The sequence below is a fragment of the Apis dorsata genome, unplaced genomic scaffold (genome assembly GCF_000469605.1).
Source record: "Apis dorsata unplaced genomic scaffold, Apis dorsata 1.3 scaffold_236, whole genome shotgun sequence".
In the NCBI taxonomy this organism is placed as follows: Eukaryota; Metazoa; Arthropoda; class Insecta; order Hymenoptera; family Apidae; genus Apis; species Apis dorsata.
In genome coordinates this window covers 333,130-345,892 of record NW_006263517.1, presented here as the reverse complement: position 1 = coordinate 345,892, position 12,763 = coordinate 333,130, and the positions used below count along the sequence as shown (strand labels likewise).

General features: G+C 30.2%; 1 protein-coding gene across 1 annotated transcript in view; it reads right to left on the bottom strand.

The window, feature by feature from the left end:
* Positions 1–2,689: 2,689 nt before the first annotated feature.
* LOC102677386 (chromatin assembly factor 1 subunit A-B) overlaps positions 2,690–12,763 on the bottom strand; it is a 15,826-nt gene continuing 5,752 nt past the window's right edge. The window contains exons 4-8 of the mRNA XM_031510547.1: positions 4,589–4,737; positions 4,445–4,496; positions 4,210–4,348; positions 4,065–4,123; positions 2,690–3,712 (exon numbers count right to left, since the gene is read on the bottom strand). Coding sequence (XP_031366407.1) covers positions 2,690–3,712; positions 4,065–4,123; positions 4,210–4,348; positions 4,445–4,496; positions 4,589–4,737 — 1,422 coding nt within the window. The remainder of the gene's footprint in view (positions 3,713–4,064; positions 4,124–4,209; positions 4,349–4,444; positions 4,497–4,588; positions 4,738–12,763) is intronic.

The window sequence follows — 12,763 nt, the reverse complement described above, 5'->3', positions numbered from 1 at the left end:
AAAAAAAAAAAAAAAAAAAAAAATACGAATAAAAAAAAATTCTTCGCTTTTTTCCCCTCATTCTATCCCCAGGTATCAATGTTTTTTTCAAAATTTAAATGCAAGAGGAACATTGTCACGAGTTGGTATTATATTCAATTTCGAACGTCAAGTTTTTTTTGATTGACCGATGTGCCGAATTTTTTTTTTTTTTATTTATTTATTATTTCATCGATTGAAACATACGTGTAAATTTATCAAGTTGTTTGATCGTCGTTTCCACGAGATTTTTATGCTTTTAAATGCAATTGGATAAATATTTTTGACAATCTATCTTTTCGATATGGAATTATTTAAAAATTTATAATTCGTTATTTTTAATTCGTTTTGGAAATTTATATTCAGAGAAAAATAACGAAATCTTCCGGATTGGAATCGAAGGGAAACGATTTCATCATCGCTCGTCGATATCCACCGCTCGTTTCGTTTCCGTTCCAATAAGACACGCGCTTCCGGTCGACCGCCAATAATAGGATGCTGTGCACAAACTTTTCACTACAGCTATTTTATTTAAACTCCGGTGCACGCTTCGACGGAATGCAATTCCACGTTCCGCAAACCCGACTCTCGATGCATTAACCCGAGTAATTCAAACGTTACTGCTCGCTACGAAAGTTTTTAGCGGTGGAATCCTCTGGATAATTCACATTACTGGAACAGATTATTCCCATCTACCCTTTTCGCTATGAGAACGCATCCTATGAGAACGATAGTGGTTTTGGAAAAAAAAAAAAAGAAAAAGGAAAAAAAAACGAAGGAATCTTGTGAATAAAGTCGATTTTCCCGTTGTTTCGTGAATAAAGGAATCGTTTTGAAATCGAAATTGATTGTTTTGAGGTTAAGTAATTAGTAGTTGCACAGGAAAGGTAAATATGTATCGATAAAGGAATATTTAATGAAGAGATTCATCTCTCTTTTGATTTGCGTATTATCTGTTATTACAAAAATATATAATTATAATAAATTTGCTTGTTTTTTTTCTCCTTTCTTATTTCATTCTATTTCATTCTTTTTCTTTTTTTTTTATAAAATATAGATGCTGCATACAAATCGTATTTTTTGCTTCTTGATCATGCGAAAAGAAACATATTATATTACATAAAATATATTGCAATTTCGATATCGAATTTCGGTAGTTTCTCAATGACATGTTTTTAGTTAAATGTTATTAGTATTGTAAAGCTTATCTAAAAATAATATCCTTGTTATCGTTTTTTATCGCATCATCGATTCTATTTGTTTTTAAAAAATATATCGATCATGCAAGTTGTTAAATATTGAACAGATACATATAAAAATATATAGATATAAATGCATTTTTTTTTTCTCGTATTAGAACGAATATCGATCGATTAAAATATCAGGGTTCAGTAGAAAAGATTTTTTTCTATCGAGACTCAATTGTTACTCGCAGTTTTCTAAATTTAAGTATTTCACTTGTATCGACGTGTGTATTTCTTTTTAAATTTCTTATTCATATTATTGATATTCAATATCATATTTCACGATATAAAAGTATCGATATATGAAATATTATTTATATAAATTATGAGTAAAAATTATCGATATTAAAAAATATATTCCATTGTTGTTGCAACATTTTTGAGCAATATGAAAATGAAATTGAAAATGTGGCACAATAGATGTAACATACAACATTTCTTAATTTAAGTTTAATCCATCATCTCTACAATATTATAGAAAATATAGATTTTTAAAAAAGCAACTTATCCGAATTATAATGAATCATTTCATTTCTTCCATTCTACATTTATCTTGCAATATACATAGTAGTCAAAAGCGTTCATGATAATTATCTATAACCATCAAGAGCCATTAATAAAATATAATAATATATTGCGTATTAAAAATTATCCTGTTTCATATAACACGATATAAAATTGTTCTTAAACAATAACAATTAATAATCGAAAACTTGTTCTCTATTCTAATAATATTTAATGTTAGATCAAAGATTAAACATTGTTTATATCGTTTCTTAATAATAACTAGAATATTTATAATACTCTTATAATAACAATATAACAATTGTATCGTGCGTATATGTAAGATAGAAATATAAAACAGCTCGGCATTTTGTACACATTTGCATATATATATAATATATACGATTAAACATGTAGTATATTGTATATTATACGTAGCAAAATGTGAAGAATATAAATAGAGGATTCCAAAGCCAAGTAATATTCTCTGAAAATGATTTATGTAGTTTAAAAATTTGTTTATATTTTCAAATAGCAAATCAATTAAGTCTATATTAAATATTGTAACTAATTATTTAATTGATTTGTCGATTGAAAATTTAAATTCAAACAAGCCATACTGTGAAAAATGTAATTTATATTGATTTTCTTTCTGAATCCTTCCTTCCAAATATGCATGATCGATAATGCAAAACGTGAACGCATCAGTAAAAATTCTAACACAAAATAATATCAAAAATATGATTTATTCCATGAATATATTGCGACAGAAGTTATTCCGTCAAATTTATTATTTCTTTTTTTTTTTTTTTTTTAATCTATATAACTACAGTTGTGTCTTTATCACATTTTTGAAGTTGTTTTTTCTACGTAAAATATTCGAATCTGTTGTAATTTTTTTCACAAGTTATTAATATTTTACTTTAATCGCTGTCGACGTTCATAGGAGTATCTACAGTTTTGCTCGCATTCTTATCATTTGATACATCATTCTCTGCCGAATTCTCAGATTTCAACGTTATAATACTTTTATCGTCATCATCATTTGACGATTCTTCTTCATCGTTTCTCTTCTCTTCAGACTCTGTATGACCAGCAACAAGTCTATCCTCGCTCTCCTTCTTATCATCCGACACGTCTCCTTTCCCCTTTTGATAATCATTATTCTCATTGTTCTTGGCGCACAATACAATCACATCATCCGAATCATTGTTCTCGGTCGTACTTTTATCGTCACCTTTCATATTGACGAAATCTTTCAGCAAATTCTCCCTCGACATTTTAGGCAATTCTTCCCCTCTTTTGACAGAAATTAATCTCGCCCTTTTAGGAGGCTTACTCGTAGGTTTACTTTGCAAAGTAGTTTGTGAACAACTGGTAATAGTATAATTAGGTTTAACGGTTAATTGTTTCTTCATCTCCTCCTGGGTGATTTTTTTAGTGAACTGAGTAATCAAAGGTACGTTCTTCCTCTCTTTGTCCTTATCCTCTTTCTCTACTTTCTCAACCAATTGAGAGTTATCGTTTCTCTTCTTCTTCGGAATCAGACTGTACGACCATTGATTTGGCAATGATAGCTCCTCGTTAACGTATTTCTTCCTGATCTCCTCGTGAACGTACCAACAAGCCTTCGAATGCATCGGCCCCTCCTCTGGGCATGGCATCCATTTTCCAATGTCACGAATTTTTTGCAATAAACTTGCCTTCGAGATGTAATTATCATTTGAATCGTCCCTCTTGCCCCAATAGGTCATGAACTCTTTTACGAGGAATCCTCTGCCATGTACGTTCCCGTGTACAAGTCGAATCAGGTCCGGAATAGCCGCTTCCGGAACTCGTGTTTTCTTCGAACTGGATGGCGCTTGTTGCTGCGTAGGCGAAGGCGAAGTGCGCTCGTTAGCCGTCTCGTTCTCAGACGTGGTTGGCGTTGACAGCAAAGCTGAACACTTTTAATTTGAATAAATTATTAACATATTATATGTGGTAAAATCTCTAAAACGTGAAAAGTTTCAGAGTAAAAGTAAAAAAAAAAATAAAATTCTCATTATAAAGAACACTTCATCTAACTAATTGTAATTGATAAATTAGTAACTATAAATGTAACTGTGTAATAAATCTTCTGTGTGTGTGTTTCTCATTTCTTTCATTTCAAAGCATCTTCTTTTTTACAACAATGAATTACAACAAAAACAAATAATAATGTAATTATTTATGTGAATAAAATGAAATAATAAAATTTTATTCGAGTAACAATTCATTATAAATATGAGATGAGACAATTTTAATTGAGACAATTACCGGTATTTGACGGACCCAAGCCTCACGTGCTGTCAAGAAGTCTACAATCTTTGCTGGTACTGAAATACAAAATATATATATATATAGAATGCTTTCTTTTTACAGCTCACTGCAGTTAGCCGATTTAAAATAAATCTATACTCACCGTTTGGTGGAAAATTGTTGTCGGGCCCTCTCCAAATTATACCAATTATTTTTGGCTTCAATTTCGAAGTCTTCGTATTCCTTTCCGACTCGAATTCCTCTCCAAGTAGTTTCAATCTAACTTTTTGCGTTTCAGGGGACTATAAAAAATTAAAAAATTATTAGATCAATAAATATCTACTTTTAATTCCTTTCTCAATATTCGAATTATTATTTATTTTATATAAAATATTTACCATGTCTTCCTTATCTTCTTCGTCTGCGCGAAGCTCTTCATCGGATAAGTACCTGAATTTAAAAGAAGAGAGAGAGAGAGAAAGAGAAAAAAAAAATTAAAAGAAAGAAAAAAAAATATTTAAACGTTATAAAAATTAACTTACCCGTGAGGTACCATGAAATCGTTATCCACATCATATTCGTTGTCCTCCGGATTCTCTTCGTCTTTTTCATCGTCCGAACCGTGCAACGATTCACCTGGTTCCTCTTCCTCCCATTCCTCGTCCGAATCAATTTCGTAATTGAAGTATTCCTGGTAGAGGAGAAAAAAAAAGAAAGAAAAAAAAAGAAAGAATATTTTTCTCGAAAAATTTCAAAATGAATTTTGAAGTTGTTGTTAAACGTTGAATGACAGATAAAAGTGAAAAAAAAAAAAAAAAAATTGATACGAAGTTGTATTATTGAAGTTATACAAATAATCTTATTAGAATGCGATTAAAGGCTCGAATCATTTTTTATCGAGCATTTTTTCCGTTGCCGATATAAAATGGCGGCTACAAGTAACATGGAAACATTTACTATCTCCAATAAATTTTTTTCCTTTTATTTTTCTCAAGTTTCGTTTGAAACTTTACGCGAAAAAAAAGAAGAGAGAGAAATCCATTTTTTTTTCTTTTTTTGTTCAAAACTATCTTTCGAGGAATCGTTTTTTTGGATAATAAAATAATAAAAAAAAAAAAAAATATGTCAAATTAAACGACGAACGGATCGTCGACAAATTAATCGTGTTTTTATTAGAATTAGAAATCGTTGGAAAAGGTATCCAACAGTGTTTTAGGTAAATATTTCAATTACGATAATGAATATTTTACTAAAGTCTAGAGATGATTAAGCAGGACGTGGGTATCAGCGCGACTTCCTTGACGGGCGATATCGTCGGCGCACGTGCTGCTCTTCTCGCCGATTTTCTCTTAGTCGCCGAGAGATACTCGCCAACGAGCCCGGTGTTCTCGAGATGCGGATGCGTTGCCGCGAAATTGCTCCTCGTTTCCGCATAACGATGAAATAAATAATAAAAAGGGGGAAAATTGGAAGAAGATCTAATTGAAGAGATAATCTCAGTGTCGTCGTATAAGAATAAAATAGAGAAGGTTCCTCCTCTTCGTTTCGTTCGTGAAATTCGTGAGTTTTTGATTTTTGCGAAGAGAAAAGAAAGAAAAAAGGGAAGAAGAAAGATTTGTGATTGAAAAAAAAAAAATGTGAATTTTATCTATCAAAACGTGAACATTTTACAGGAAATATGAAAGATTTTTTTAAAAAAAATAATAAATGTTCATCGAACGAAAAAATGAGATTTTTAAGAGGATTTAAATAAGGAATGTACAAAAGTTACGAGATTCCTTAAATTTTGTTGGATTTTTTGGATAAAGATAAAAGAAAAAGAAAGAAAGAAGGATTTCGAAAAATTTTGAAAAATTTCAAAGAAACAATTATATTTAATATAATGCAAGTTCTGATTTACGATATGTGTGAAAAAGCGAGTAACTCTGGAGAACAACTGGAAGATCCATGACGGGAGGAAGTGACTCATAGGAATGATATTTCGAATTTCATCTCTTTCCAGAAAGAAACTTCTGTGCAGCTCGGCAAACCGCAATCTCCCGCGGCTCTGTAATCGTGTAATTAATAAAAAAAAAAAAATAAAAAATCGGCGAGAATCGTTTCTCGAAGAGAAAGTTTTTTTTTTTTTTTTGTAAAAAATAATTAGAAAATTAAACTTGAAACGATCGAATAATTAATTCGTCGATTAACCAAACTCGTGACTAAACTTGGTAGCTTGTATCAGTAGCTATTTTTCATCGTTTTATTTAAAAAAGAAGAGAGAGAAAGAAAGGAAAAAAAAAAGAAAACAGTATTCTAATCCTAAATTATATTCCAAAGAAAAAAAGAAAATTTTTCGTATCTCGAAACAACAACGGAGAAAGTAAGAAATGAAAAAGTTCAAATTCGAAGGGAACGAGAAAAAACTACTCTGAACGAGAAAGAATTCGAGGGGAATAGAAATTTGTTCGTGATCGATCGAACGAGAAATCGGCGCTCGATCGATAAATCAACGTCGATTTGATAGCTGCGCGGGCATCGATCACGGGATTCCCTTCCCTTTGACATTAATTTATTAACGGGAGGAAATATAATATCGCGAATGATCGGTGGCTTCGAGGCGGAAAACCGGCGAAAAGGAGGAAGGGAGGAAGGGAGGGAAGGACGACTATCCCGTTGACCAGTTTCCGGCAACGCAGCAGAGGTAAGTGTCTTCCGAGTTGTTCGGATGTTATTTCAAGGAAATCGAAACCCTTTTCGTACTTTAATTTTCACCTCGATCCTCGATTGAAGGTAAGTAGCCATTTCGATGAAAGATATCATTCATCACGAATTATTTTCTTCTTTCTTTCGTCTTAAATGATTCTTTGCGAATTTTAAAGTAACAAAATAATGAAATGATTTTGCGAATTTTAAAGTAATAAAATTAAAGTAATAAAGTAATAAAATAATGGAAATGATGCCACCGACGTCAATAATTACTTTTTTAGGATCGTGTTTGTTCGAGTGGTTTCGATCATTTAGATAAACCGTAAAACCATATCTCGAAAAATTACGCTACCTCCGCACACGTCTCTTTCACGCTTCACGCGCGAGATCGTTCAACACTGCGAAGGAGGACTGGCGTCGGGAAAAGGCGACCTCTTTGTCGAATCGTCGAAGGCATTTTACAAGCGTTTTATCTCCGAGTAACGAATGAGAAACGAGCGCCGTTTACTTGGAAAATTTGATGTTATCCAGGGGATCAAATACGAGTTAAGAATTCATAGAAATGAATAGTAAATTTACTCTCTTATTAAATCCTTTGGATTCGATGTATAACAACGATTGGAAATATTATTATTTAATCATCAATTCTCGATAAAAGAAAAAAAAAAGTTCACGATCATTCTCATGAATTTCCAAAGTCGATTACAATTCTTTTTTCAACGTGATAATAAAATAGACGGAAAATTATATTTATGGAGATTTTAAGAGAAAATTATTAACAAAGAGGAGTAGAATAGAGAGAATACGTTCGGGTAAATTCGTCCTCCATCTGGAAATCGATGGTGTCATCTGGAGGGGGAGACAGTTTCAGGACAAAATGCAGTCATCGGTTCGAAGTTGAGGAGCAAACGTGCCTGGCAAAAGCTCCACCACGGTCACGTTATTTACGGCGTGTTGTCACCCATCGGGCCATCTGTAATGGCTGTTTTATGCCCCATTAAGATTATAGCTGGTGCATCCCGCGGTTGCACACCGGAGATTAAATCCCTGCACGTCGAATTGATTTATATCCGAAATATTCGGCTGTGTTACGAGCCCTTCCACCCTTTTTCATCACCAATCTTTATACTTGGCCAATGCTTTTAATTTTATTTAGTCGTTACATCGATTTGTCATTTAATAACGCGATATCGATTAATCCATGTGATTTAATTAATTTCTATAAAGAATGACAATTTTATTTGCCAATCAATTTTTTATTTCAATAATTTTTTTATTCAGTTTGGTAAATATAAATTATTTAGAAAGACATATGAATAATATATATATATATATATATATTATATAATATAAATATAATAATATAATATATAATATATAATAAATATAATAATATAATATAATATAATAATATATAATAATATAATAATATATAATATAAATAATATAAATAAATAATGAGAATTGAATTAGAAATTTGTTCAAAGGAGAGGATAACAAATTTTTTAAGTTAAAGTCTCCAAGTTTTTATTTAGTCCTTATATCGATTTGTCATTTAATAACGCGATATCGATTAATCCATGTGATTTAATTAATTTCTATGAAGAATGACAATTTTATTTGCCAATAAATTTTTATTTCAATAATTTTTTTACTCAGTTTGGTAAATATAAATTATTTAGAAAGACATATGAATAAATAATGAGGATTGAATTAGAAATTTGTTCAAAGGAGAGGATAACAAATTTTTTAAGTTAAAGTCTCCAAGTTTTTATTTAGTCCTTATATCGATTTGTCATTTAATAACGCGATTAATCGATTAATCTCCCTTGCTTGTGATTTAATTAAGCTTAATTTCTATGAAGAATGACAATCTTTATTCGCCAATCAACTTTTTATTTCAATTTTTATTCAATTTTTTATTTTAATTTTTTTATTCAGTTTGGAATATAAATTATTTAGAAAGAATATAATTTATTATTTATTTATTTATTTAATAGAATATAAATTATTTAGAATATGACAAATAACGATGAGAATTGGAGGATTGGATTAGAAATTTGTTCAAAGGAGAGGATAACAAATTTTTTAAATTAAACTCTCCAAGTTTTTATTTAGTCGATTTTAGTCATTTAATAACGCGATTAATCGATTAATCCTCCTTGCTTCTGATTTAATTAAGCTTAATTTCTATGAAGAATGACAATCTTTACTCGCCAATCAATTTTTTATTTCAATAATTTTTTTATTCAATTTGAAATATAAATTATTTAGAAAGAATATAAATTTATTATTTATTTATTTATTTAATAGAATATAAATTATTATAGAATATGACAAATAACGATGAGGATTGAATTAGAAATTTGTTCAAAGGAGAGGATAAAAAATTCTTTAAATAAAAGTAAAATTCTTTAAAAGTTTTTATACGAATTATAAATTATAAAAAATGGTAAAACCGACGCTGTTTCTTTTTGGAATAATTAATTAGATGACGATTGGATATGTTTCAACAAATGAGATTGATAATTTTTTTTTTCTCTCTCTCCATAGAGACGATATTAATTTCTATTCACGTGATTTCGAACGTTTCGCTGCAATGACGTTGATATATTATATCTCGCGTTTAAAATTAGATCACGGACACTTCGACAAATTAAACAGATGACTTTTCCTCCACGCATGATTTTGTTCACCAAATTTCACTTCACGCTTAGAAATAAAATAAAAGACGAAAAATCTAAAAAAGAAAGAAAAATGATTTCAATCGAAAGTCAATTTAAATCTACTCGAACTACGTAAAAGTATGCGAATCGAGGATACGTACAGGGTGTCGAGAAATTATTTATCACAGCTCTGAGATCGATTGAGAGAGTGTTAAAAAAAATTGGATGATAAAATTAAAATTAAAATTAAAATTTAATAATAAAAATAAAATTAAAATTTTTGCAAATTTTTATCTTCAAAAATTAAATTTCTTTTTATCATCGTCTCTAGAAGAAGGAAAGAAGCAAATCCTCGTCTCGAGTCGAGAATTGATATCAAAAATATTCGACTCGATGAAAATTGAACAAAATAAAAATCAAATTTCGAGAATAAAAAATCGGGTCGAGAGTCGAACGATGATCCTCGAATTCGAATCGAATGGAGGATTTTTTATTGCAAACGCAATTAATAAATAAATCTCGAGGATAGATCTTTCATATTTCGATTAAATATGATGACGCTTCTCGAAAGAGAGAGAGAGAGAATTCTCGATTAGATAAACGACAAATCGATATCTCTTGTTTTAATGCAAAATACGAACAATGTAGAAATAATCGATGATCGATTTTCTCCTATTACGTATTAATTCTCTTCATTACGTGACACGTTAGATTCGAGTTCGAATTTTTTAATTAATAAACGAGGATGGATTAGGTTTAAATGACCTTCGAAATTTGAAATTTTTTGCTATTTGTCGTAAATAAAAAATAACTGTACAAAAATCGAAACTTTTTTTTTAAACGAGAGAAAAATTATGGAAAAGTATTCGAAAAATCAAAAGACTATCTAAAGAGTAAAAATAAACATTTTGAATTTAAAATTTAAAGTTTGGAATAAATAATTGTTAATTCTTAATTTATAATAATAATAAATATAAAAATAATTATTAATTTCTTATCAATTGTTGTAAGAAGAAGCTGGAACGAATGGAAAATTTTTTCACTATTATGTTTGCAGGAAGAGGATACGTCAATTAATAATTAATAGGGGAAAAGATACGTTAACTACACAAAATAGGGAGATGTATAAATGTTCTGCGGAGATACGGTAGCGGATGTCATCTTAAGATACGGAGGGAGGAAAAAGAGAGGACGTGGAGGCGATTGGAAATGACCAAGGTCGGAATTATTGAATAAAATGATAAATAGTTGTACGATTATTTTTTTTTTTCATTTCATTTCAAAAAAGAAAAAAAAAGCAAAAATAATATAAAATTTCAATTCGAATAAAATTTGCGACTCTCCGCAAAAAATATGAATTCAACGATCTCGACTCGATCAACTATCACTGAATATCCAAATTCGATATCATTATATTTTTTTTCCCTACCTTTCATCCGGATAAAAATTCGTTCGTTTATCCTTCGAAGAATAAAAGAATCAAAAAAGATAAAAAAAAATTTCGTCGTTTCCTCACAGATAAGAAATCCCCCCTCCCCTCCCCTAAAAAATCTGGACTTCCAGATTTCGTTTCCAAAAACGTAACTAACGAAAACACGCATTATATATATTTTTTTTAATTATTTTTTTTAACGTTGGCTAATCGAGCGGATAAAAGAGAATCGATATATCGATGTCGACGACCGGTCGTCTGTTTTTCATAACGATATCTCTCCATTACCACCAGTACCACTCGCGAGGAAACATTATCCAATATTCGATCGTTCGTACGATATTTCGATGATCTCTCACTCTCTCTTTCTTTTTTTTCATTTATAATCACTGTTATAAGGTTATAAACAATATTAATTGGCAGAAAATATCGATATCGGAATATTATAAATTTCGCAACACGAGAAAAGATTATCAAGGTCGGAGGACTTGTTGCACTTCCCTTGGTCATTGAATTTTAAACACTTGACATTTGAATTGAATAATAATATGCAAAATACGGAGGATTGTATCTAAGGTCAACCTCGACACGGATAAAACGTAGTACGCGATTCATTTGTTGGCGCCACTTCGGTGCCGTTTAATTTATCATCGGATTCCCTCTTCATTTTTTCTTCGCTCTAGGTCAAAGTCACGGCAATTATAATATAACGTTGCCTCATTGATACATTGTTCGGAAAATATGTTATATATCTCCTCGCTCTTCTTTTATTTATTTTTTCTCTCTCTCTCTCTCTTTCTCTCTTTCTCGATCGATCGTGATAAATATCTTTCGAACGATAATTTTATAATACTTTTTTTCCTTCGTAGTTTCAACGTGAACAATCGTTATTGAACAAAGTAAACGTGTTCTCTGTGATTTGCATTTATAAGAATTAATTAAGAATTAAAAGAAAAGGGTAAATTTCTTGCCATTGTTCGTAAGCTTCTTTCTTTCTATTAATGCAATGACGAATTGTATATAATATTTTAGAGGGATGGAATTTAAAGTTGAAGATTAAAGATTTTTAAAAGAAAAAAATAAAAAATAAATAACACGAATCGTTGTTAAGAAATCACGCGAATATGATTAAATGAAAATGCAAAGTGAATCATCACGGTTTCAAACACGGCTATAAACACGCTACTACACGGCCATTTCATTGCCATCATCCCAGATTAACGGGCAGACGGGCAAAAAACGGCTAACGAATATCCTTCTCTAAAGATCTCGGTCTTCGATTGATATATAAAAATGATAAACCCGTTAAACCTTTGATATAACAATGTAGTCAGAATAAATGAAACAGTAACTGTATTGATCCTCATCGGACAAAAAACGTATCAAAACTGATTAATAATGACTAAACTAAATATGAACGGATTTCCAGCGTTTTAATTTCCTACAATTTTTAACTATTTTTAACTTAATTCTTATTAAGAAATATATTAAAAATCGCATACCTAAATGATTTATAAACGTTACAATAAAATTTTTACGTAAAAATCGAAGAATCATCGTCCTCACTTCTCACAAAAGAAGAGAAAAATTTCCAGAATTTCAAGTTTTTAGATTTCTTCAAAATCCTTATCAAAATCGGAAATCATCATCGCAGAAATTGAAAAAATAAAGAAATGAAAAGAAAGAAAAAAAAAATTCCAGAATTTCAAGTTCCTTCGAATTCAAATCCTCATCAAAATCGCAAATCAAAAGGATTCCTAAATTTCCGGGCCACATAGAGAAAAGAAACCTAAAATAATTAAAGGAATCATCATCGCTCACATGCTCAAAAATTAAAAAAAAAAAAAAAGAAATGAAGAGAAAGAAAGAAAATTTTCAGAATTTCAAGTTCCTTTAAATTCAAATCCTTATCAAAATCGCAAATCAAAAGA